General features: G+C 52.8%; 2 protein-coding genes across 16 annotated transcripts in view; one reads left to right on the forward strand and one right to left on the reverse strand.

The window, feature by feature from the left end:
* On the forward strand, positions 1 to 9,162 carry ZNF687 (zinc finger protein 687). 3 transcript variants are annotated; one of them, XM_080648618.1, is made up of 9 exons: positions 1 to 136; positions 3,462 to 5,581; positions 5,724 to 5,902; positions 6,238 to 6,414; positions 6,506 to 6,668; positions 6,824 to 7,153; positions 7,257 to 7,369; positions 7,574 to 7,715; positions 7,839 to 9,162. In XM_080648618.1, exons 2-9 carry the CDS (start codon positions 3,479 to 3,481, stop codon positions 8,328 to 8,330), a joined length of 3,699 nt encoding a protein of 1,232 aa, XP_080504744.1. In that variant the 5' UTR covers positions 1 to 136; positions 3,462 to 3,478; the 3' UTR covers positions 8,331 to 9,162. The 3 variants fall into 3 exon arrangements, with proteins under 3 accessions (XP_080504744.1, XP_080504745.1, XP_080504746.1); XM_080648619.1 differs by lacking the exon at positions 1 to 136 and adding an exon at positions 222 to 341; XM_080648620.1 differs by lacking the exon at positions 1 to 136 and adding an exon at positions 1,485 to 1,579.
* PI4KB (phosphatidylinositol 4-kinase beta) overlaps positions 9,144 to 26,290 on the reverse strand; it is a 27,239-nt gene continuing 10,092 nt past the window's right edge. For 2 of the 13 annotated variants that reach the window (XM_080648625.1, XM_080648626.1), the window contains 11 exons: positions 22,654 to 22,698; positions 20,061 to 20,288; positions 19,019 to 19,246; positions 16,940 to 17,049; positions 15,997 to 16,101; positions 15,655 to 15,778; positions 14,327 to 14,592; positions 11,343 to 11,475; positions 10,974 to 11,094; positions 10,355 to 10,417; positions 9,144 to 9,989 (listed from right to left, as the gene is read on the reverse strand). In XM_080648625.1, coding sequence (XP_080504751.1) covers positions 9,808 to 9,989; positions 10,355 to 10,417; positions 10,974 to 11,094; positions 11,343 to 11,475; positions 14,327 to 14,592; positions 15,655 to 15,778; positions 15,997 to 16,101; positions 16,940 to 17,049; positions 19,019 to 19,246; positions 20,061 to 20,288; positions 22,654 to 22,698 — 1,605 coding nt within the window. In that variant the 3' untranslated portion in view covers positions 9,144 to 9,807. Of the gene's footprint in view, positions 9,990 to 10,354; positions 10,418 to 10,973; positions 11,095 to 11,324; positions 11,476 to 14,326; positions 14,593 to 15,654; positions 15,779 to 15,996; positions 16,102 to 16,939; positions 17,050 to 19,018; positions 19,247 to 20,060; positions 20,289 to 22,653; positions 22,699 to 26,290 lie in introns of all 13 variants that reach the window. The other 11 variants (XM_080648630.1, XM_080648631.1, XM_080648624.1 and 8 more) reach the window with 9 other exon arrangements.

Consider the following 26,290-nt stretch of genomic DNA (forward strand, 5'->3'; position numbering starts at 1 on the left):
GGGGAGGCCGAACGGGAGAGAAGCAGGAAGTAGCGGCGGCGGCGGGGAGGGCTGCGGCGGCGGCGGCGGCGGCAGCGGCAGCGGCTGGAGCAGGGGAGGGACCGCCGGCGCTCAGCCCGCACTGGGAGCCAAACAAGTAAGCGCGCCGGGGGTGAATATCCGCCCTTGGCCCCGCCCCCGGGGGGCGGGTAAATGCCCCCGCCCCTCCCCCACTTGGTCAACTACCCCCTTCTCCGCGCAGTCCCCCCGGGGCTGCTACTCGGAAGGCCGGGACCCCGCTCCCCTTCCTTGGGGCGGATGGGCGCAACCCCCAGCCTGTTGAAAGCACAGCCCCTCGCCGGGTAAACGTGGAGGGCGGGCCAGGGTCTCCAAGTCCTGGGGCTTCCAGCCCAAGAAGCGTCCGAAGCGCGGCCCGGGGGCTGGAGGCTGCGGGGTGTCGCGACCTAAAATGGTGTCCGCGTCCAAGGGTGGGGGCGGGGGACCCGGCAGGCCGGAGCAGAGCCTGCACCCCAGCTGGGCGCGGGTCAGCGTCCGGGCCCGGGCGGGACTCGGGCTCGCGCCCTGGCCGCCGCGCGCCTCCCGCTCACTCCCGTCTCGAGGGGTCCGGGGAGGAGGCTGCGGTGCGCTGGGCGGCGAGGGGGGCGGTCGGAGTTGGGACGGACCCCCGCCGGAGAGCTGCGCGTCTCGCACAGATCGTGCTGTCCCCACTACTCCGTTTCCGCGCGCCTAACCCACTCGGGAGTCCTGGGCCCCGAGGTGCTGTGCGGCGGCTCCCTAAGGGCCGGTGCGAGCGAGAGGCGCCGCACGCCTCAGTTTCCCCTCTGGCTTCTCCAATGTACACCCCACCCCGCCCTTTCCCCGCAACGACGGACGTGCTCCAGGCGCCGGCCCTCGGCAGATGGCAGGGACTTAATTCCGCCCGCTGCCCAGCTTGGCGGCAGTCTAATCACCCCCAGCCGCCAGCCCCTCGCCCTCTGCGTTGCAGGCCGCTGGCCAGGGAAAGGGCTGTGGAGCCCCCACCCAACCCGGACCAGTTCACCCTCTTCCTGTTAAGCCTTTTCCTTTGGCTTTTGGGGAAGAACGGAGGGAAAGGGGGTTGGGGGCGGAGCCCAAGAGACTGGGCGCAGCCGCCGCAGAAAGGCCTGGGCAGGGAGGTGGGGGAAGCCTCTTTGGCCTTGAGCTCCTCTGCGTGGTCTACTGTCTGCTCCTGGCTATCCGACGACCTCTAAGTCACTTGGACGCCAGAGGGGTAGTTGCTTGGAGGAGGCGAGTTTGCAGATGTTTTCTCACAGTCCCCATTGATCTGTGCTCCGCCAGCCGAGTGAAATGTAGCTCAGGCCTCCCCAGGTCAGGAGAGAGCCAGGCAGAAGAGGGCCTAGCGATCCATCAGGGGCAGAGGCAGGAGGTGGAGGGCTTTGTTTAAATCCAGAGCCTGCAGAATTGGGGTGGGTGGGTCAGGGGAGAACGCCCTTTTCTTCCTCTAATTGGTACCCTCACCCTCTACCCCCACCTTGGTCCCAGCAATGCCACCTGCCACCTGCTGGGACTATCTCCAGTTACAGTCTAAGACTAGAAAGAGGTGAGAGAATTGGCCCTGGGAAATGGCTTGCAACCCGGGCAGGGAATGTGTAAAGGGGGAGACTTCTTCATTTGCTTCTTCCAAGATATAGGTGCACTTGTGGGAAAGGCTGGTAAGGGAGCAGACCTGGGTCCCCCACAAGCTCTAGGCTGGCCTTGTTGTTTTAGTGACACATAAGTCTTGTGGGATTTTTTTTTTTTTTTTTGTACTGGGCAAGGTTGGGGTTGGGTGAGACTTCCTGGGCTACTGTTGCCAAAGGAAAATTAAATGGGGGAGGAGTGCAGTTAGGGGATAAACTAGGGTGAGGAACTCAGCAGCCATGGTAGGGGTGAGGGGGCCTGGCTTTTCCCCATGTGGCAGCTGTGCTGGATAAGCTTGTACCCTAGAGTTTTAGCCCTGAGAGAGCAAGATGTGGAGGTAGGAGGGGTGGGCCAGGGGAGGGCCCAGGCACTCTGGGGAAGGTAGGTGAGGGAGCACCAGGTGTTTATGATGGGAGGAGGCCCTTGTGACCAGGCTCCTCTCCGTTTTCCCCTGTCTTTTCTCTTTGTCTCTTCCTCTTCCTGTGTTTTATTCTATCTTGGTTTCTTGGGTGATTACACTGAGTCCACTTCTCTCTGTTAACCAAGCTGGATCTCCAGGTGCCAGTGATGACCCCAGGTGCCTCAGACTCGATAATTATCCCTGACTCTTGTCTCTGACCCCAGCTCTAGATTTCCAGTGCTTACTCCTCCCCAGCCCTGCCACGACCTGACATGGCCTTGTTTGTCCTGTCATAATTAATTGTATTCTGGGTTCTATCACATTTACAATTTCATATCATGCTCAGGATAACCCTATGATATGTGGGTTACTTGCCCCCTCTTTCATTCAAATGACAAAAGGCAATGGTGTAACTTGCTTATCTCCAGCAGGCTATTGATAAAGCTGGAATGAGAATCGTGTCTTGTGTCTCGTGACATGGTTTTTCAGATCTCTGTAAACCCTCAGAAGATCCACGAAGAATATGAATGGAGCCCGGCTGGCATGGCTCAGTGGTTTGATCAAACCAGGAGGTCATATTGGTTTGATTCCCAGTCAGGAGACATGCCTGGTTTGCAGGCTCAGTCCCCAGTGGGGGGCATGCAGGAAGCAGCCAATTAATGATTCTCTCTCATCATTGATGTTTCTATCTCTCCCTTCCTCTCTAAAATCAATAAAACTATACTTAAAAAAAAAAAGAATATGAATGGATACCATGCTGCCACAAATGAGCTCTTAAACCTAGAGCATTGCCCTAACCGATTTGGCTCAGTGGATAGTGTGTCAGCCTGCGGACTCAAGGGTCCCGGCTTTGATTCCGGTCAAGGGCATGTACCTTGGTTGCGGGCACATCCCCAGTGGGGAGTGTGCAGGAGGCAGCTGATCGATGTTTCTAACTCTCTATCTCCCTTTCTGTAAAAAAATCAATAAAATATATTTTAAAAAAATTTAAAAAACCCAAAAACCTAGAGCATTGTGTCTGTCCTCCTCCTTAATAGTACTGATTAGTTGACTCTGGGCTGAACACAGCAGGGGCTTAGGTGGTTTCACCCAAGATACACACTGAACTCCCTCCATCTCTGTTACTCTTATCTTGTATATGTATTTCCGAGAAGTCTTTTCCTCTGCTTTCTCTGGATCTTGGTGTCTTCTATGGGATGTGCACACCATCTTTCTTCCTATTTTAGGGTTTGGCAAACCAAGCGCCTCTACTAACTCTAGGTTTGCACTATGATGGAGGTGTGCCTAAGTCAGTGTGCGTGGGTTTCTGAGAGGAGATAACTATGGAGACCCTGAGGGAGGAGGTCCAGGGTTTCTGCTTCCAGAGATTGCAGTTTCTCCATCTTCTTCCTGTTTTCATCAGGTCTGGGACTTGCCGCCATGGGAGACATGAAGACCCCTGATTTTGATGACCTCCTTGCTGCCTTTGACATCCCCGATATTGATGCAAATGAAGCCATCCACTCTGGGCCAGAAGAAAATGAGGGGCCAGGAGGCTCAGGGAAGCCAGAACCCAGTGTAGAGGGTGAATCTGGAGAAGCAACAGCAGCAGCTACTGGGGATGGCCCTGGGGTTTCAACCCAGGTCTCTGATCATGATCTGTCGTCGGGGGATATCTCAGTAGTCAGCGTCATTGTCAAGAACACTGTGTGCCCTGAGCAGCCTGAGTCCCTGGTTGGAAGTTCAGGAGGGGAAGGGGCCCGGGCTGGGGTTACGATTAAGGAAGAACCTGTGGGGCCTCATCTGATGCAGAATGGTTTTGGGGGCCCTGAGTCATCCCTTCCAGGAAACCCCCACTCTCCAACTCCCAGTGAAGGTACCTGGAAAGAAAAAGCCATAGAAGGCAAAGCACCTTTGGACCTCTTTGCTCATTTTGAGCCTGAGCCAGGGGAGCACCCTGATCCCCTGCCTTCCTCTGTGCCCTCCCCACTGAGGGAAGGGACCATGACCCCACCTCCTTTCCCCTCTCCCTTTGAGCTGGCCGAGGAGAATGGCCCTGCCCTTCTGCCGCCTGGTTCTCCCCCACCGCTGGGCACCCTGAAGCAGGGCAGTGGCAGCCCCCTTTATCCCCGGGGCATAGCCCGGCTAGGCTCAGGCACTGAGGCTGTGGGCATCCCTGCCAGCCCCTCACCTCCCCAGGTTGCTGGGGTGCCCTTCTTCAAGCAGTCTCCAGGGCATCAGAGCCCCCTTGCCTCCCCAAAAGTGCCCAGCTGTCAGCCCCTAAAGGAAGAAGAAGAGGATCAGGGGCCAGTGGACAAGTCTCCCCCAGGAAGTCCCCAGAGCCCTTCTAGTGGAGCTGAGGCTGCTGACGAGGACAGCAATGACTCCCCTGCCTCCTCCAACTCTTCTAGGCCCCTCAAGGTGCGGATCAAGACCATTAAAACATCCTGTGGGAATATCACAAGGACTGTAACCCGGGTCCCTTCAGACCCTGGTCCCCCTGCCCCCTTGGCCGAGGGGACCTTTCTGGCTGAGGCTAACCTCCTAAAGCTGTCCTCTGCAGTTCTGACTCCTGAGAGTCCAAAAGTGGTGAACGTCCATTTGGGTGATGGCACAAGGCTAAAGGGCACTGTGTTGCCTGTGGCCACCTTCCAGAACGCAAGTACTGCCATGCTGATGGCGGCCAGTGTGGCCCGCAAAGCTGTGGTTCTGCCTGGGGGCACTGCCACCAGCCCTAAGACAATTGCTAAGAATGTGCTAGGACTAGTGCCCCAAGCCCTGCCCAAGGCTGAGGGGCGGATAGGGCTGGGGATAGGGGGACAGAAGGTGAACGGTGCCTCGGTGGTGATAGTGCAGCCTTCCAAGCCAGCCACCGTGCCAGGTGCAGGGGGCGGCACGGTGATCTCAAGGACGCAGTCCAGCCTGGTGGAGGCCTTCAACAAGATCCTCAATGGCAAGAACCTGCTGCCTGCCTACCGGCCAAACCTGAGTCCACCTGCTGAGGCCGGGCTGGCCCTCCCTCCAACAGGCTACCGCTGCCTCGAGTGTGGGGATGCCTTCTCACTGGAGAAGAGCCTGGCACGGCACTATGACCGCCGGAGCATGCGCATCGAGGTCACCTGCAACCACTGTGCCCGCCGCCTGGTCTTCTTCAACAAGTGCAGCCTGCTACTGCATGCCCGGGAGCACAAGGACAAGGGGCTTGTCATGCAGTGCTCACACCTGGTCATGAGGCCTGTAGCCCTGGACCAGATGGTGGGGCAGCCGGACATCACGCCCCTGCTGGCTGTCCCACCTGCCCTCGGACCTCCAGTCTTGTCTGCCTTGGGCAAGGGTGATGGGGCCATCACCACCTTTGCCATTTCTACAGTTGCTGCTGAGGCCCCTGTGCTGCCACTCTCAGCTGAGCCACCTGCTGCCCCTGCCACCTCTGCTTACACATGCTTTCGCTGCCTGGAGTGCAAGGAGCAGTGCCGGGACAAGGCGGGCATGGCTGCCCACTTCCAGCAGCTTGGGCCCCCTGCCCCTGGGGCCACCAGCAATGTGAGTTGCCTTTCACTGCCCTTCCTGGGAAAGGGGACAAGCCAGGGGCTAGCACCTGGGAAGGTGCGAGGGGCTTGGTTAGGAGAAGTCATGGGGGACAAGCCACTCCTCCCGGACTCACCTTGTTTCACCCTTTTGACAGGTGTGCCCAACCTGCCCCATGATGCTCCCCAATCGCTGCAGCTTCAGTGCCCACCAGCGCATGCATAAGAATCGACCTCCCCACGTCTGCCCTGAGTGCGGGGGCAACTTCCTGCAGGCGAATTTTCAGACCCATCTCCGGGAGGCCTGTCTGCACTTCTCTCGCCGTGTGGGATACAGGTGCCTCTCCTTTCCCATAGTGTCTCCACACTCCCTCATGCCAAGGTTCCTAGCACCAACCTTTCAGATGGCCTCTAGAAAGCCCCATCTTTCCTGCTCAGTCCCGCAGCCCTGGTGTCCTGGCAAACACAGAGCAAGGCCCCCTCTGCAGCTCCAGCTCTGCCTCAATGGGCCTCTCCTGGGGATTGTCTCTGCAGCTCCCTCCTGCCCTCACCTTGCTCAGGCTTCACCACCGATTAGCTTCTCAAAGTCCACCCAGTCCTTGAGGATGAGCGTGGAGGGGGGGTATAGAGATGGCCCACCTCACCACCATGCCTCCCATGTCCTCCCTAAAGGTGCCCCAGCTGTGCTGTGGTGTTTGGGGGTGTGAACTCCATCAAGTCGCACATCCAGACGTCACACTGCGAGGTTTTCCACAAGTGCCCCATCTGCCCCATGGCCTTCAAGTCTGCACCCAGCGCCCACGCCCACCTCTACACCCAGCATCCCAGCTTCCCCACGCAGCAGGCCAAGTGAGACCTGGGATGGGGTGACGAGGGGTGGGCCAGAGGGGGTTGGGCCCTGAAGGGGCAGGTGTCTGCACTGTCCTCTCCACCTGCACAGGATGATCTACAAGTGCGCCATGTGTGACACGGTCTTCACTCACAAGCCCCTCCTCTCCTCACACTTCGACCAGCACTTGCTGCCCCAGCGCGTCAGTGTCTTCAAGTGCCCGTCTTGTCCTCTGCTTTTTGCCCAAAAAAGGACCATGCTGGATCATCTCAAGGTATAGGGGTCAAGGGCTCGAGTGGGGGTGCTCGGCTGTGTTGACCTGGTGCAAGGGTCACATAACCTTCAGGAAGAGGGGGAGGGGGAAAACAAGGATTGTGGCAAAGCCAGGCCCTTCCCACAACCGCCATCCCCCTTGTCTCCCTCTTACAGAACACCCATCAGACTGGTCGCTCGGGAGAGGAGACTGCTGGGAAAGGGGCCGGGGATACTCTTCTGACCCCTAAAGCTGAGCCTGAGGAGGTGGCTGTGTCTCCGGGAGGAGCAGCTCCCCCTATAGAGGAGCTGTCTTCCTCTTCAGAAGAGGACCTACCCAGCTCCCCAGAGCCTCCTCGTCCACCCAAACGGCCCCGGCGGGATCTAGGGAGCAAAGGCACCAAGGGTGGGGGTGGGGGCCCTGGAGGCTGGACCTGTGGCCTTTGTCACTCCTGGTTCCCGGAGCGGGATGAGTATGTGGCTCACATGAAGAAGGAGCATGGCAAGGTGAGCAAGATGGGCTGGAGGGGCAGCCTTGGGGTTGTCCTGTGTGGCATTGGGGCTCGGTCTTGCAAGCCTGGCTCTGAGGTTCCCCTCCCTGCTCTCTTAGTCAGTGAAAAAGTTTCCCTGTCGCCTGTGTGAGCGATCCTTCTGTTCCGCGCCCAGCCTGAGGCGCCACGTCAGGGTCAATCATGAGGGTATCAAGCGAGTTTACCCATGCAGGTAACCCTTTTCTTCTTACCCCTTCCTGTTTCTGCCCATCAGGTGACCCCTCCCATTCCCTACCCATTCCCAGTCCCCCTAAGTATTTTCCCACCTGCCTCTTGTGCGAGTGGACTGTGTTGAAGCTCTAGTCCTCCTCTCGAGCCACTGGCCTTGGTCTTCGGGCTGTGCCCTTGGCACCCACCCGCGCACTCTCCCCTCTAGGTATTGCACAGAAGGAAAACGCACCTTCAGCAGCCGCCTCATCCTGGAGAAACACGTCCAGGTCCGGCACGGCTTGCCGCTCGGGGACCAGTCTCCTGGCCGGGGGAGTATTGTGGTTCGGGGCCCCGGTGCCAGAGCCCAGGTAAGCCCCCCGCTGGGGTAGAGTTGTGGGAACTACAGTTATAGACTGGCCTCTGCAAGCTAGGTGGGGGTGCCAGGGTCACTGGGGTGATGGGGAGGCCCAGTTCTTCACTATCTTCTCCAGGGGCCAGGACGGAAACGTCGGCAGTCCTCTGACTCTTGCAGTGAGGAGCCTGACAGCACAACACCTTCAGCCAAGTCCCCCAGGGGTGGACCCGGGTCGGGAGGCCCCCTGCGCTACCGGAGCGGGGGCTCAGTGGAGCAGAGCCTCATGGTGGGGCTGAGGGTTGATGGTGGGACCCAGCAGTGCCTCGACTGTGGCTTATGCTTTGCCTCCCCTGGCTCCCTGAGCCGGCACCGCTTCATCAGCCACAAGAAGAAACGGGGTGTGGGTAGTGCCAGTGCCCTGGGTGTGGGGGATGGGGAGGAAGAGGCGACCCCTCCATTGAGGTCTGACCCAGAGGGTGCAGATTCACCCTTGCCTGCTTCTGCAGGTCCACTGACCTGTAAAGTCTGTGGCAAGAATTGTGACAGCCCTCTCAACCTCAAGACCCATTTCCGCACACACGGCATGGCGTTCATCAGGGCTCGGCAAGGCGTCAGTGGGGACAACTAGCCCCAGACCTGGACTGACTGGCCCCCTCCCTCTTCCCTGGGAGCCTGGGTCACTGCTGCTCCACAGGCTGGGGGGTTTCATTATAATTCACATTTTGTTCAACTCCTCTCCCCCTAGTCCCCAGAGTCAACAGACTTGAGCATTATAGTTATTTGCAGTCCCCACTGGGTTTGGCCCTTGGATCCTAGTAGAGTGGGCCCTCCATTCTTCCTTTCTTAGCCCAACACTAATTATGCTCCTGCTGCAGCCCGTGTGGGACTGGGAGGACGGGACTTCCAGGCCTGCTAGACAGGTCCAAGGAGAGACCAGTGCCGGCAGTCACACTCCACAGCCCCTGCAGGCGGACTTCAGGCCTGGCCCTGCCCTAGCACCACCCCTTAGATTCCCTGGCACTCAAGCCCCCCACCCCTACAGTGCCTTTCACTTGTTTTTCCTCCCACCCCCAGAAATCCAGGGGGGTTGGTAGGGATGAGTCCTGTCAAGGGGGCCCAGGGAGAGGAGGGGACAGGCTCTCAGGAATTCTTTATTCTTGTAGTAATAATACTAACAGTGGGGGTGATGGGAAGGAGAAAACCAGACCATTAAAACTGCTTGTGGTTTAATCCCCATTCAGGCTCTTTTTGATGTGACTTGGACAATGTAGACTTTGATGGAGGGGGTGAGAATCAAATCTAGGGAGGCCTTTCTCTGGGAAGAAGTGGTACTGACGGAGACAGGTAGGGAAAAAGCAGTCTTCCTCCACCTTGTTCTGTGTGGTACATCTATTCGCTTATCTCTCACCCACCCCCCAAAAAATACAACTCAGAAATGACACATGGCTAACTAAGGACTTTATTTCAAACAAAAATTAAAAAATTGAGAGCTATTTCCCTGGGTGTGGGAAGGGATCAGGGCAAGGAATTCCCTGTGGCTAGGCCAATACCCTCATGTAGGGGAGGGGTTGTGATAACCCTTCCTGGCCTCTGTGATGCGTGGACCTCAGCAAGGGCAGGACCCTATGCCAGAGCCCACCTGCCAAGGGGAACTCAGGCTAGGAGTCAGTCCCTGGGGGGAACAGTCAGGCAGCAGCATGGCCAAAGGTGAACCACAGGATCAAATTGTAAGTACCAAGAACCCACTCTTCCCCCGCTTCCTGGGACTAGAACAGATTAAGAAGATGGCCTGTGGAAAGAAACTCTTGGACCCTGGCGAGGAGAAGAAAGGCCCAGTGCCCTCACATTTGTCACCTCTCTTCTCTGGGGGGCAGTGAGTCCTGGAGTCCCTCAGGTGGTAATACTGACACCGCTGGGGGCAGGGAAGCCTCAGCAAGCCTGGACCCCACAGCTGGCTTTCCCCTGGCAAGCTCTCCAGTCACCACATGATCCTTTGTATTTCTTGCCTTCCATTTCCCGTGGGTGGGTGGGTGGGTGGGTGGGTGGGGTTTCTCCCAGGGAGGGTCCCCTGAATGCTCCACCACGCTGGGGCCTGAGAGAGGGTGTCACATGATGCCGTTGGTGAGGTACTGGAAGCCATCATAGAGCTTGGTGGTAATGGACCGCATGCTGCCGTCCACCATCTGCTCCACCAGCAGCTGCAGTTGCTCCTCGGTCATGCTCATGTGGAACCTCTCCTTGAGGTTGCGGATGGTGCTGGAGCCGTGGAAGCAAGGGAGCTGAGAACCTGGGGAGGCAGGGAGGGCAGAGGCTCATGGACGGAAGGGAGGGAGGGCCAATGGTAACAGCCCAGCAAGACCTTAGAAAGACCCCTGAGCATGTGGATGCAATTCTGCTTGCGCAGAGAATGGAGAATGGCGGGAGGCCCTGTCTTGCACCCATCCTCATGCCATGCTCCAAAACCCCTCTATAGGTGAGGGCATGAGGGTAGAGGAGAGCAGGGGGCCAACACCACGTCTCCCCCAGTAATAGCTGAGGTAGCAGAGTCTTAGGACCCAGAGGGAAGGCTGGGAAAAGGTCCTGGGGAATGGGCCCTGAGCTGGGCACTTATCTGGTTTGCAGGACTCTGCCTATGCTACGTCTGACACTCACAGATGACCTGGGCCACTGTCGTCATGGGGCCAGACAGGGGTGCTCCTGAGCAACGGCGGCAACCTGTGGGGTGGGGGAGGGGGGGGGAGGAGGAGGAGACTGGCAGCTCAGAATGGGTGTATACTGCACCCCTAAGGAGTGGGGTTAGGACAAGGGCCCAGAAGGCTGGGAGAGGAGGGACAAGACTAGATGATGGCAGTGAGGACAGGACAGTGAGTGGATAGGTGACAGGTGAGGAACTACTCAGCTCAGAGCAGGAGGGATGAGTATCAGGACAAGGAAGGGGCCTGAGGACAGGGCAACTGGAGGTCAAAGCCCAGTGGGGAGGAAAGTGGTGACTGGAAACACCTGAGCTGGTGAAGAGCTGAGTGATGGGACGGAGGGTGGGGGGGACCAAAAGGCTGGAGATGAGACTGTTCTTGCCAAGAGGAGGTAGTTTCTGGGGCCTCTGCCCATCCCCACAACCTAGCTCTGTCAGGAGGCATGTCCCAAAGGAGAAACAGGGCACTGGGTCAGAGCTGGGATCCCCTGCCCGCCTGGTGTCAAGGGAGAATGTACTTCCTAGAAATTCCATGCTGGGCACATCCCTGTCCCCACACCTGCCTCTCCCTAGCCCCACCTTGCTGCATGATCTCCACGATCTGCACCACCTTGTCCATGTGTTTCCGAGCAGCAATCAGCCCCTGCAGCATCAACATCTTGTAGTAGTTGAACATGTCACCATCCAGGCCGCCCATGACCTGTGAGGGGGAGGAGGAAGTTGTGGGTATAAGGGCTCAGCGTACCCCCACCCAGAACTCCATCATGGCAAACATGCCAAACCCCACTACTTCCCAACTCTCAGCAGGCAGGAAGCCTCGGACACCCAGCCTCACCCTGACTTACTGCCATTTCTGTTCTGTTTGTCCGTAATTTGGGGGGAGCCCACTAGTTCCCCCTCCCATGACAGAGAAAGAACACAGTGAGGCACCTCTCCTTCCTGACTCACGTCCACAAACTCTGTGGTCAGCTTAAAGGCTGACGTCTCAAAGCCCAGGTTTCGGGGAGAGCTGGACAGGATGAAACCGAAGTCAATGTGGATGATGTGGCCCTCTGCGTCCAAAAGGATGTTCCCATTGTGTCTGAGGAGGGCAAAGGAGAGGAAGAGGCAGTATAAGTCAGTGTGAGGTGGCAGCCTCAAGCTGAAACACTGGCCACATGACACCGGGCAGGGAAGTCCCCTGCCATGTTTCCTGTAACTCAGTTCAACCTCCTACGACCTAAAGCTAGCAGCAGAAACTGGAAATCAGGAACGTAAACTGCTAACAAAGGCTGTGGGGTCTGAAATCGCTTTTATTGACAACTTAATAGTTTAAGATTGTGATTCTATCACCCAAACTGATCCCAACCTAGTAGAAAACCCAGAAGGGAAGAAAGCCTCTGAGGCTCCCACCAGCTGTCACAGAGGCCAAGCAGTTGGCTCAGGCCTCAGTCAGAACCTATTTACTTCATTTTATCTGTGAGCCCCACCAGAAGGGAGTGGCAGGCTGGGAGGAGTTTAAGTGTAAAATAATGTGGGGGCTTCAAGGGTGAGTTCTAACTATCTGGTAAGTCACCCCAGTAAGAAATGCCAGGCTGCAATGACCAAGGCCAGCTGCAGGAAGAGGAGAGTTAAAGATGAGTCCAGGTCTGTGACCCCAGACATGAATAACCAGGAGGAGGAACAATGAACATGCAAAGCATGTGAGGCCTGGCCCATTCAGGATAACCAGCCTCAGTGTCAACAGAGGCTTTGTTAGGCTGAGCGCTCCAGGTCTGAGGCCACCTCCGCGGTTGGTCTGAGTGGCCAAAAAAGGGACAGAAAGAGAGCCAGTCCAACCTGAGTCCTCTCTACTCTGGGAAGCACTACAAATTTAGCCACAAAGGCACAATCTTAAGAGCCAGAAAGATTCTCGCTGTCTCAGTTCCACCTCTCATTTTACAGGGGAGAAAACAGGCCCTGAGAGGTCTTGAGCAGTGAGGGGCTTGCTCTCTTCTAACAGCTGGAGATAGCTGGGCTCATTCTGAAGCAGTTCAAGATCCTAACCTGCGCCCACCGCGGAGCCCGGGGCAGTGTTGCCAGTTCTTTCCACTGGCTGATTCCTTCAGGGCTTGACTACATCTATTCTTTTTTGAGTTATTATTAAAGGTTTCTCAGCTGCCTGTTCTCTTATCCTCTCCCCCTTTTTTAAAGGATGAACTCTGACCTTCCAAATACCTTCCTGAAGGAAAGCCACAGGCCTGACCAGCACCTGCTTCCCTGCCCCCATTTACTCAAACCTGCGGCTCAGTTCTAGGCTGTGCCCTCGATTCAAAACCCTGACTCTTTAGGGACAGTCTAACGCTTGTCAACCAATTCCTTATAAACAATTCCATGTTCCTTCGGCCCTCAAATGCAAAGCCTCCACTGGGCTCATTTGTAGGGCTGACCAGATGGAATGAGCGCAGGTTCTGAAAGCTCTCTGACCGCCAGTCCCCTCATAGGAAACACCTGTCTGAGTGTTTTCAGCTGGTTTCCATAGAAGCATGTCAGGCCACAGCAGGCACTTACTAGTAATAGATCCTAGATTTCTGACAAGCTTTTCTGTTGGCTAGAATTCAGTGGTCGGCAAACTCGGCTCACGAGCCACATGCGGCTCGTGAGCCGCAGTTTGCCGCTCTGTTGACTAATGAGTTTGCCGACCACTGGGATAGGGGCTTAATCACAAGGAACAACAACAGCCTGTAATTATTGTAATCGAGAGTCTAGGTCAGTGGTCGGCAAACTCATTAGTCAACAGAGTGGCAAACCGCAGCTCGAGAGCTGCTGTTTGCCGACCACTGGCCTAAAGTGCCACTGTGCCCTGGGAGCTCTGAAAGCTCATGCCATTGTATTTCTGCCTTTCCAGGGCAGCTGCCCTATGCCCGTGAGAGGTGCAACTCACAGGAGCATTCAGGATACTGACCCTGAGTCACGTCTGGGTGGAATTATTTTTGTACGCTATGTTGTTCACCTATATGCGAAGCTGGGCCTCATAATGGTCACGTGATATTGGAAAAGACAGCTCTGGGGAAAGCAATAAATACTTAAAACATGTTGAAAATTGTATGTTGGAATAAAAGGAGATTTCAGGGTTGGGAGTTTCAACTCTGTCTCCACCATGCCCCTCGTATCTATCTTCTTCCTTTCTGCTCTCAGTCACTACCACCTCCCTCAGGTCAGGACTCATTACCTCCTGCTTTGTTGCTTAAAGGCCTAACTATAACCAACCTTACTCAGTGCCACAGGGTGCACTCACTAAACAAAGACTGGTCATGTCATTCCTCACCTGCAAAGTACAATCCCTCAGCCTCACTGTGCAGGTGCTTCTAGTCTGGCCTCTGCTCACCTGTCTGACATCGCTGCCTACTATTCTCCTGCCAGGCAGCAGAGCCCAAACTTTTCTTAAAATGTTTACTTTTTGTTATTTATTGATTCGAGGGAGAGAAAGAGGATAGGGAGGGAGAGACAGACATCGCTTTGTTGTTCCACTTGCCTACCCATTCATTGGTTGATTCTTGTCTGTTCTCTGACTGGGAATCGAACCCACAACCTTAGAGTATTGGGACAAGACTCTAACCAACTGAGCTACCCAGTCAGAGCCAGGAGCCCAAGCGTTGCTCACACTGACTTGTTCCTCTGGAACTCTGTGTCCTTTCCCCACAGCTTCCTCTGCCCTCATTCTCCTTCATCCTCTAAGAGCCTGCTCATTCAAACCCTTGCTTCTCCCCATATAGCCTTCATATCTCGCTCCTTTACCCTAGGACTTGTCAGTCTGTCTCTCTGGCTTAATGGCACGTGAACATGTCTGTCTCTGCTTAAAATACGTTGTCTCATCTTTTACGCCCTGGCAGTGGAAGGTGGTGGTGAGTATACAAGAACTACATATGAAGGGACAGAGATGGCCCTGGAAAAAAGGTTAGGAATTTACCTACCTGTCCTTGACTTGCAGCAGGTAGCAGACCAAGCAGTAGCCAGCGCAACTTTGCACGAAATTGCGCTGGGCACTGAGGAATGCCTCAGTGGTGTAACTGCCATGCTCCTGAAGGAAGTAATCGAGCAAGGAGAGCTGTGACTGTTTCTTCACCTGGTGGATGGACACAGCGTTGACCACTGGTTCAATCATGCCACTGTCAGCCGAAATCACAAGAATCTTGTATGGCTTGATCCACAGCGGCACTCGCTCCTGTTCCCAAATGGACTGTGAGGAGACACAGGACCATCATCTTTCATTCAAATTGGGGGAGGAGGTGAAAAGCCCTCTATCCCTAACCTTGGACAGTTACCAGCCTTGGTGGCCTTGGCTTCTAGTCCATCAAGTGAGTAAAACCCATGAGGACCAAGGAGTTTTTAAAGAAAACCCAGGTTCTTACAAGACACAGAGAGGTGTATGGGAAAAGGCATCTTATAGGTAGATAGTCCCCAGAAGGCAGAGAACAGGGCACCACACAAGCAGCGAGAGTGGGAGCTATTGATTCAAATTCAAGGAACAGGGAAAAGGATTCAGGTCCACAGAAAGCTCCTCTAGAAAATGAACGTATCTGTATAAAGAACTGGATTAAACAGTGAAGCTGCTGGCAGGCGACCAACCCAGAGGCTCAGGGGACTGACATCTCAGCACACTGCAACCCACTTACGAAGACCAGATGGGAGTTTTTATTTATTTATTTTAATAAATTTATTGGTTAATAAAATCATATAGGTTTTCTTTAAAAACTTCCTTGTCTTCAGTGGATTTTACTCACTTGATGGACTAGAATCTAAGGCCACCAAGGCTGGGACATTGGTTTATGAAATTATATAGGTTTCAGGTGTATAATTCCATAATATATCTACTGTATATTGTGCTGTGTGTTCACCACCCAAAGTCAAGTCTCCTCCCATTATAATTTACCCCCCCTTTAACCTCTTCTATCTCCGCCCATCCCTCTTTCTCTCTGGTAATCACAATACTGTTGCTTGTGTCTATGAGCTTTTCACATGGGAGTTTTTGACTGAAGGACAAAGCCAGCATCCTGAAGTTCGGGAATCAGAACAGGTGCAAATCACAAAAGGGCCACAAGAGGTTGCTGTGGAGCTGTGTTGTGGCTGTACTTGCAGGGGAAGTACAATAGGGAAGAAGCACCAGCTTTACTTTAATCTACATCCAGTTTAGACCTGGGCAGGAAGCTGTCCTCAGTAGAGTTCCCTTTGAACAATCTGTGTGGTCCCCTCAGGTGGGCTGCAGTGAGCTGAGTCCCTTCCTTCTCCCTCCCTGTCTTACCTGCAGCTGTTTCAACACCTGGAAGGCCAGCAGCTCCTGCCGAAGATCATCCCCGCACTTGACAATGACTGACAAGAGCCGCCAATTGGGGAGATGGCCATAGGGGGAGCCCTCTCTGATCCTCCTGCATAAAGAGAAGCAAAAGGTGTCAAAAGGTGATGACAGAGACACAGCTTCTACCAAAAATGCAAACTCAACTCCCCACAAGGCAAGGACTGGGACTGCCTAGGAGCATGATGGATTTGGGGGGAGCCCCGTGGACACTGGGATGGTGCAGTGAGTTCCTGCAGTTGTCTCCAAACTTTGAGAGGTCTAGAGACACCCGCCTCCCACCCAACTCACCGCACTTTCTCCTGCCAGGGCTCTTTGAGAGCAACTGCAGAAGGGTCTTCCGGATCTCGTTTGAAGGCTGTGGGGGTGTGAGCCAGCTGCTCCGAAAGGCGCCGTCTAGCAGGAAGAAATGGTATCATTTGCTTGGAGGTGTTACCCCAGAGCCTCAAGTCCCTGTCTGTGGCAGCACTGCCTGCACTGTTTCCTTGATTCTAAGCACAGAGAGAAACCTGGGCTGAGAGACTCGTAGAAGGAAACACGCCATTGATACCTTTTTGCTAACCTGATGGTTTGGAATCATGATAAAATGATGATCACCAGGCCCTCCCATTCCTCTACCAAGATTCTGGTTCAGAACAGCTGTGGCTCCAGCATCTGCATTTTCAACAAGATCTCTCTCTCCCGATTCTGACATGTGAATCCTTGCACCCACTCTGAGAACGCTGCTCTAATTCCTCCCTCTGCTGCTTTCATCCCTTTGGAGTCTTTTTAACATTTAATTTCCTTTTTTAAAAAAAATATGCATTTTATTGATTTTTTTACAGAGAGGAAGGGAGAGGGATAGAGTTAGAAACATCGATCAGCTGCCTCCTGCACACCCCCTACTGGGGATATGCCCACAACCAAGGTACATGCCCTTGACCGGAATCAAACCTGGGACCTTTCAGTCTGCAGGCCGACACTCTATCCACTGAGCCAAACCCGTTAGGGCAGTGGTCGGCAAACTCATTAGTCAACAGAGCCGGAGTTTGCTGACCACTGCGTTAGGGCAACATTTAATTTCTTTCTGTAGTAGCCTAGTAAATTCTCCACCTGCCCCTTCACTGCCTCAAGTTTGGTGGCCTCAGGACAAGGACAGAGTAAAGAGAGAAGAAAGGGAAAGACACAGGCTGACAGAAGAGGAGACAGGCAGAGCCTTAAAGAGGGAATGAGAGGCAGTGTGGTCTGGCCATACCGGATGTCCCCTGCTGCAATGAACACAGGCTCCTTGCTCTCCTGGCTGGTGATGCTGTCCACAGAGAACTGGGAGATGTTGTCACAGCTGTTGGTGTGCACTTCAGGGAGCTGGGGAGAGCAGGGGATGGTAGGTCAGAAGCGCTAGGCACAGGTCTCGCTTCTTTCACCTCCTCCACAGATCATGATCATCCCTCTCTTCCTAAGTCTGCTCCAAAAACCCTCTCCTGGTTACATAGCATCCTGATCACTGGGACCCCAAACTGCCGAGGCACTCACATAGGCCCTACAGTGGTGTTTCTCAAAGTGTGAACTACCTCTATCAGAAACACCTGGAATGCTACTAAAACCATATTCCCATATGGAACCATCAATCTGGATTAGAATTACTGGGAATGGATCTGGAAGTCTGAATTTTTTTTTTAACCCTTACTCAAGGACCTGCTTAGAGAGAGGAAGGAAGAGAGAGAGAGGGACAGGGAGAGAAAGAGAGTAGCATCGATGTGAGAGAGAAACATCGATTCCATATGTGTTCCGATTAGGGATCGAACCCCCAACCCAGGTATGTGCCCTGACTGGAAATTGAACCCACAACCTTTTTTTGTATACAGGACAATGCTCCAACCAACTGAGCCACTCCAGCCGGGCTGGAAGTCTGAATTTTTAACAAGTTCTCTTGAAGACTCCCAGCACACTCAAGTTTGCAAACCACTGCCATGACCATCACGGAAAGCAGAACTTTCAGTCATTTTAAAAAAATTGATTGTAGAGAGAGGAAGGGAGAGGGAGAGGGATAGAAACATCAGTGATGAGAGAGAATCATCCATCAGCTACCTCCTGCATTGCCCCTATTGGGTATCAAGCCCATAACCCTACCCCTACTGGGAATCGAATTGTGACCTCCTAGTTCATGGGTCGATGCTCAACCACTGAGTCACACCGGCCAGGCAGAACTTTCCGTCTTATACTGAGAGTTCCCAAGGCTAGGGACGCATTTACTATTTTCCCTTACGGTCCAGAACAGACGCCTCTCTCCAGACTAGGATCCATGACCATTTCTTCAATCTGATCTCTCCTTCTCCCTCTATCAAGTCCCTTCTCTTCTTTTTCCTTTGTACCAGAGCATTTCTCCTCAACTCCACTCATCACTTATTGTACACTGCCTTGCTGTGTATCTTAAATGTGTCCAATCTCCCCAACTGGACTGTAAACTCAAGGACAGTCTGTCTTTCCCCAAAGTTGTGTCACAGCCCTACATAAAACCCTCCCTGGCTCCGCACAACCCCAGAATAAAGTTTAAGTTTCTTCCCACAGCTTACAGGATCCTGCCTCCAAGCTGGCCCGCGCGGGCCTCTCCAGCCTCATTTGTCACCACTTCACACATCATACAAAATTTCCTCCAGGTCCTAAGACGAGCCAAGCTCTCTTGTCTTCCAGTCATTGCACATGCTCTCCCCTCTGCCTGAATAGGTAATTCAAACCCATCTTTAGGCCTCAGCTGAGATATTACTTCCTTGAGGAAATCTTTTGGGGTGTGTCCGACCCCAAGTCTGGAGTAAGTGCTACCCCCACCATCAAGTGCTCTCATAATTCCCCATCCTCTCCAGCATAACCTGGTCACACCACACCACAACTACCTGCTGGCTAGTCTTCTACTCTCTCCTGTTAGGTCAGAAGCTCCTTGCAGGCAGGGGCCAGGTCTTGTTCACTAGCACACAGCATCAGGGCTGGCACAAAGAAGGCCCTCCATAAATAGTTCTTCAGTGAATGAACGAATGTTAATTTACCATTCTCTGCTTTTCTAAAACAAGTTTATATAGCAGGTGTTCAATAAATATTTTGATTAAATTTCTCTTTCCTCAGCTTAGAAGTTCCTCCTTCCATTTAACCCAAATTCCTGCTGGAAAATGAGCTCTACCTGAATCTACTCGACTAGAGCTGTTCAGACCCAACACTACCTGCCCCTCTCATGTGTGCGCTTGCCTCAGCCTGCCTCGGGGTGTTGTCTTGTCTCAAATATATCAGAAGCTCCTGGAGAATAGGTGTTGTGCCCCAGTATTACCTCTGTGAGTTCCCTCACCTCCACCTGCAGCTCGCCTATGTCGTCCACGGACCAGGCCTCATCATCGTTGTCATAGTTGGGCACAGTACTAAAGCTTCCTGCCCGCTGCTCATGGGTGATGCCGCATTCGGGCAGGTTCTCTACGGACCGTGTGCTCCGGATTCGGTTCTCCGGGATCCGGGCAGGGACATTGGTGGTGTCAAAGTTTTCACATTCAAGGACTTCCACATAGATCAGGTAGGGAGCCTGGGGGAAAGTGAGAACAGTATTTGCAATTCACCTGCACCACTGTCCCCCAAATCACAACTCTGTTAACACAGTTCTTCCTGCTGCCTGCTCCTAGCTTCAACCCACAATCATCAGTCCCCTGACACTATGAATGCCATATTTAGGGTATGAACTTGTCCTATGAACACCTATATAAGGAATTTGGGTGAGAGAGTGCACCCAAGTCTTCAAAATAGTTCAGCTGAGTTTCAAAATGTATAGATGATGCAGTTGGGCAAAACCATTCCAAACTATCAATTACAACCCATCAGAGAGGCGTGGAAGCCTCTCAGGGCTTGTCCTAAAGACAAAAAAACTGGGAAAGAGTGGGGCACTGTTTCAAGCAGGGCTCTAATCTTCACTACTTCTGAAAGAAAAATCTGAACCCTTGATACTATTCCAACCAGCAGATAAATTTAGCTAATTCTCTCCAATGTGAATAAGGCATAATCTCTCCTTCTTGCCCACTCTGTTCAGAAAAAATCTTAGAAACAAAATATTTCTCTATTCTCATGTTGCTATATCTAGAAAGCCAACAAGTTATAGAGGGCTATAGAGAGGTAGAGAGTGACTCTCTCCTGAGACATGGCAAGAGGTGAGCTGGAAAGATCAGGCTCTGTGATCCAGAGAAACAAAGCCCAAGAAGGGAACAAGAGGGCCCTCAGAATCACAACCACAAGGTAAAGTTAAGGTGGACACGTGCACATGAACCAGGAAGGAGCCTAGGATGCTGGTCGGGCATCTCTAGGCATAGACACAAACCCTGGACAACCATGGAGTAGAGCCCACCTACCTTGTCCTTGGAGTTGAGGACAACAGCCTGGGTGTGGGGCACGCGGACCACGTGGTGGTCAAAGCCAGCAGTGGGCAGCCAGACTCGGGCAGGGAGCTTATGGTTAAGCAGGGAGAGCTCTGAGATCAGCCGCTGTGTTTTCTGCTCCTTAGTGGGGAGCGTGGCCAACCGCTTGCCGATCGCCATCAAGGACTTGATGAATTCTCTCTCAGGAGCTAGTCTGACAGGCTATAGAAGGTTGGAGTGAAGTAAAAGACGGTAAAGAAACCATAGCAAAAAGTGGCCCTCCCACTCAGTCACTCCTGGCCGTGCAGACCAGGGATCTGTGTCTGGAGAACCCCAGGGAAGGAGTAGATTCCACCCACCCCTGGCAAACTGAGCTGGGAACAGTGAAAGAGCCAGCACATTCCTTTCCACAAGCTGTTCATTGCGTAAAGGAGTGTGGAACCAGGTCTCTGGGATGCACTGCTCTTCTGAACCTGAGTTCCTCAGGAACTATCCCAAGGCTTCAAGATGGGCGGGGGTTACAGGACTCCAGAGCCAAGAGCTGCGTACACCTAAAGTGCTTCACCCATCTTGACAATGAGGGTGTCCCTCTCCCCACCTGGATCCCTGGCAGAGCCCCAGCCCACAAGGCTAGGGAGGGGAGCTTCAAGTCAATAGCTCCCCTTTCAAAGGAGGACTCACTCCATTCAAATGACTTTTGTTGCTTTACATGGCATCCCCGGCCACCCCACGATTTCTTACACGAGGTCAATGCGCATGCAGGGGATGAGAAGAGGATGAGCAGACTTGGGATAAGGGGATGATCAATGCGGAAAGAAAAAGCAGGTGGAGGGAGACTGTTGTGGGCAGGTAGGTGAGGAAAGCAATAGCTCCTTTCACTCCTCAACAATGGCCCTGAAGGCCTGTCTCTTTCCTGTGATTCCTCCTTGGGTCCTCTTCCCCTACTTCTCAGGACGAGGGTCCCCAGATTTGCTCCCTGTTGTGAGCTTGGCTCCTCATGCGGGCACTTCAGTTGTTCCCAGAAAGGGCAGTCAGTCTGGGGGTGAGGTGGGGTGGACTAAGCTAGACATGAAGAGGGGCTCTTTTCCCTAAGTCCACCTACCATAAGGGCATTTTATCAAGATAGCCACCCAGCTCCCCACCCCGTCTCCCCTCAGCTAGATAAGAACAGTGTCTCCTCTGTTCACAGAAACAGTATTTCACTCACCAGACTTTTCTCTCCCTCTCTGTGTCTTGCTTAGTTTCCTGATTGAGAATTTCTACCCTCACTCCCTCAAACTGCAAAAAAGAGCTTCTTTTGAAAGCTGGGCAGTACCAGGCCCACCTCTGCATGTGTGCGGAGCCAGGTTCAAAGGAACAGCTCCTCTCTCAGCCTCTACCCCGAAAGGGGCTGGCTCTGGGGCCCCACAATAATGAAACAGGTGTCTGGATCAGTCACGAATGCCTTGTGAGGCAGGGTTGAAGAGAGATTCAGGAAGACAATAGAACGAGGCTTCTGTGGTCCCTGGAAATATCCCAGGGGCCTAACAGAGAAAGAGAAAGAAGGAAGAGAACTCACTTCTTCATTCATTCTGATCCCCTAATCCATCCACTCAGGTGGCAAATGGTCACTGTTCCAAGGATCCTCCACCCCAACCAATTCACAGACATTTCAGATTAAAAAAGGCAGAATTCCTTCCCATCTTCAAATCAGCATTTGGGTTGGGGGCCCCTATGTCACATGAGCATGTTTGAAATGTGACCCCAGGCCTCCAAATACAGGCTCTGCCACGTGGGAGGAGATAGGAATCATGATTGAAAGGGGATCAGCACAGAACAGAGAAAACTGATTGGGTAGACAAATCAAAAATAAAATGTGAAGAAAAAAAAAATCATCCAAACTCCCAGAGGGTCCAGCATTTCCTCTCACGTCTCTGCCCAGCAACAAGGTCCAAGACCCTGTAGGACCGGAAGGTCAGGAGTTATTCCAGAGGCAACAAGAAAGGAGAATAATGATTAAGGAACATCCTGGGCAGGGAGCTGGGAAAGGGAAGAACTCAGACCTGGAAGAAATGTGGTTGAAGCTAAAAAGAAAAAAAGACTGTGGGGAGAGAAAACTTTCCTTCAGACCAAATCCTGTTTGCTTTTGGAATCAGCTCACCCAGCACAGGGCCTAGCATTTAGAAAACACTGAATAAATATTTGATGGTCTGATGGCAGAAGCCATGGGGAAAGGGTCCTGGGTGAGAGAAACAGGATCCTGGGGGTTTCTGCCAAGCAGGTGTTGGCATCAATCCAGGGGTAAATTCTACCTCTCTCCCAGCTGTTTCATCTAGAGACCCAGGAGCTGGGGGCTAAATCACACTGCATCCCAGCTGTCCCTTGGAAAAAGATCGACTGAGCTCCACTGAGCCTGGGCTCAGGGCATGGCGACAGGCAGGGGACTTCTCCAGGCCTGGGAGGCCTGGGAAGGAGGGGCTGATCTCCCAGGAAGAAAAGGCACCTTTTAACTCCAGCCTTGGCCTGGGGACTTAGAAGACCTGGGGACGGAGAGGAAATGCGGCCATGGGGGGAGCCTGCCACCCAGTCCCAGCCTGGCCCCACTTACGGAACTGAATGAGTTATCAATACTCTCGGTGCTGGAGGAGAGCTCCTGGGAAAGGGCCGAGGGCAAGGGGAGAAGAAAGGGGCAGGGAGGGAGGGGAGAGAGACAAAGGCAAAGAATTTAGGTCCAACTTGGATCATACCTGCTTCTCTTGTGTAGCTCTACCTTTCTGCTTTAATGAAAGAAAGTCAACCCAGAAATGCCGCTTGCCCAGTTATGACACTGTGGGAGATGCTGGAAGGCTAGCTCAGACCTGTGGTCAGAGGGCTGAAGAGACAACAGCTTCTGTTTTTCACTTTCTTCCTTTCTATTCTTGCCTGCAGGAACTTTCCTCCTAGGACAAAACCCTAAAGCTGGGACCCTTAGTGAGGTAACCCTGCTCTCAATCAAACCCTTCTCTGTGGAGGCCACCACAGAGGGACTGAATTTAACAAGCGGCATGGCCCCTTACTACCCATACTGGAAACCCTGTGTTCCTCTAGCTCAGTGGTCGGCAAACTCATTAGTCAACAGAGCCAAATGTCAACAGTACAACGATTGAAATTTCTTTTGAGAGCAAAATTTTTTAAACTTAAACTTCTTCTAACGCCACTTCTTCAAAATAGACTCGCCCAGGCAGTGGTATTTTGTGGAAGAGCCACACTCAAGGGGCTAAAGAACCGCATGTGGCTCGCGAGCCGCAGTTTGCCGACCACGGCAGTCTAGCTTCTTGGAAGCGTCAAAGAGGAAGCAGAAAAGCTAAACTTCCAGTGCCAGGTGTATGTCCTCTCAAATCAGCCTCATTATCACCCTGGGAAGCCTCATCCCAACCTTAAATCATGTGACAAGGGGTATCACAGACCCATGAGCATGAAACCTCTGGGCTAGATGCTGCTGGAGTAAAGGATGAATACCTTTCCTATCTACCAAACCTCCACAGGCTTCCTATCAGGCTATTTCACATGACAACCAATTATAATTTGTTGTCCTAAGTTGGGAGCTAGGTCCTAGCTTACTCCATCTGAGAAAGCTGAGCAGCTGAGCAGCAGCTGTCCTGGTCCCAGCCTAGGGTGTTTATCTAAACCTTGCCTGTGTCTTACTGGGATCCGTGCGCAAAACAGGGGAAAGGGCCAAGCTCTCATTCAGTGGCTCTGCTACAGCGCATGCACAGGCTCTTCCTGGGTTCTGTGCAACAAGCTCTCCCAAAGCAGGGAGAAGGGGCAATAGTGTGCACAAACCTGCAGTTAGGGGAGGGGCCTGGACTTAAGAGACAAAGTCCTGGGAGCTCTCAGGGCAGAAGGGCAGTGGTCACTGAGCTTTTACTCTGCAATTAGCATTTCAAGCATCTACTTAATTCAGTTCCGTGGTGTAAGTTCTATGCTGGCTGGAGGTCCTGTAGTCAGGCCGTTCCTTGAAGAATCTGGGGAGAGAGGCCCTTTGAGGGAGAAGCCAAGCCAAACACTCCCAAGGCAGGGAGATCTGAGGCAGTGAGGATACCAGTCTATTATGGCTTAGTGGTTCAACTTCTACCCATGCACTGGTGGGGGAAGTAATAGCAGGCAGGAGGATGCTGGCTCCATGAACAATGATCCAGCTGAGTCTCCCACAGACAGGTCCTGTCTGACTCATTAACAGCCTTGGGGGAGGGAAGGTATATCATGATCGACTCCTCTCTCCTACTCTGTACACTTGAGTCACTCATACTGAGTCAGCTCCAAGGAGAAAAGCTGCGTCCAAGAAGCTGATATCGCACCTTATCGGGCTGGAAGGCCCACTGGGGTTTTCAGTGTGACATGCAGCAGATTTCTCTGTACAAAGGTTGCAGTTCTGGAAAGACAAAGCTGATCCACTAGTGTGTCATTATGTGGGGCAGGGTGTGGGGTAGGACATAACTCGGCCCCTCCCTATGCCAAATGATTTACCATTTGGTTATAAATGGGAAGGGAAACTGCCTAAGCACAGTTCCCTGGCTAGGCTGATAAAAACTGTTTGGAAGAGGTGGGCTTTGGGATGGAAGAGGGGAGAAAGCAGTGCTCGAGTGCTGATTGTCGGGGAGTGTCAAGGATCCCTCGTTAAAAGAAAATAGGAGTCTCTGTGAGATTAGGGCAGAGAAGGGCTCGACAGGGAGAAGCAGCCTTCTCTGACCTCACCCTCGAGAGCACCTCTACTGGTGGCAGGAGCGTAGGGTTAAACTCAGAACTTGTGGGGAAAGCAAGGGATGGGAGCAGTCAGGTCTCCTTCTAGCCTCTCCTTCTAGAGTCTCTGTTCAGAACTTAGAAAATTATGTGCCTGGAGTTAGTAAGCTGTATACATCTTCCTTATATGTAGGAAACAACTTTTTAAGAGTCAGAAACTCCACCAAAAAACTGTTCAAATAAATTCAGTAAAGTTTCAGGATACAAAATCAAGAGCCACAAACTAAACAGTGCCCTAGATAATGGGGTCTCCGTGTTACCGTGTAAGTTCCTGGAGAGGACAGCATTTTATCTTCCATCCTCCACTGCCTCCAGCACAGGGCTTTACACACTGTACAAGCTCAACAACTGTTTGTTGAGTGAATAAATGTTGCATGACAGGGGAGAAGGAGAAGTATTGGTATTTGGGGGACAAAGGTCTTGACAGATGTATCCTCAAAATGCCAAAGGCACGTGGCGAGACCTCTGTGCTGAAGATTCCAATGCTCATTCTCCTAGAGATGTTCCTGTTTATTCTCTCACTTTCACTCTCACATTTCCTGAGGAGCTGCAGTGGATTCAGGTGTCTCATTCTGCCAGCATCAGATAACCTAGGAGGCTGGGATGTAGTATCTCCTTCCTTTCCTAGACCTGGTGTTCCACCATAAAGAAGCCAGGTTGGGAAGAATGGCAGCTGGAGAGGCCACACTAGAGGATTTAGGCACTCACAAAAGACCTGCACCTCAGTGTGTTGCCCATAATCTCACCTGAGCAGGGGTCAGATGCAAGGAAGAGGGACTAAGGATTAGCACAGAGTAAGAAAAGCCCTGAGGTTCACCCTTTCTGATGCTAAGATGAGGACACAAAATACAGAGAGAAAAGGCAAGCCTGACAAGAGGCACCTGGGGTTCACTTCCAAGTGCTCACACTCATACTTCTATAGACCTGACCCCGAAAGGAAGAACTCCCAAACCTTTTATGACCCTAATCTCTCCAGATCTGGATGATTCTTCTTGCTTTGCAACAGCCCCCTTTATGGCCTTGGGCTTCCCTGCCAAGTAAATTAAAATGGTCCTTTTTAGTTCTGAGAAAACAGGTGAGCTCTGCCCATGCATGGATGTGGAAACCTAGATGGCTAAGGCCTAGGGCTATTCTTCCCCAAATGGACTCTGACAGCTGAAAACCCAGGAAAGCAGATGCTGAGAAATAACCGAGAGAGATCAGCTGAATGATTAGTAGTACCAGCTGTGATGTGAGGTCTAGTCTGACAGGCACTAGTTGAGAGACCTTGGGCAAGCCTCTGTAAGCCTATTGACTCAATGGTAAAAAAATATCTGTCTGCTAGGGTGGTTGTGAGGATTAAATGTAAAATACCTCACATGATGCACATAATAAGTGCTCAATAAATGTTAGCTCTTTTAGCCTCACTGTTATTAAATGATCATAATAAAATACTGAATTTCCAGAGAAAGCAAGCTCTATAGTCT

Source organism: Plecotus auritus (genome assembly GCF_963455305.1).
Source record: "Plecotus auritus genome assembly, chromosome: 12".
In the NCBI taxonomy this organism is placed as follows: Eukaryota; Metazoa; Chordata; class Mammalia; order Chiroptera; family Vespertilionidae; genus Plecotus; species Plecotus auritus.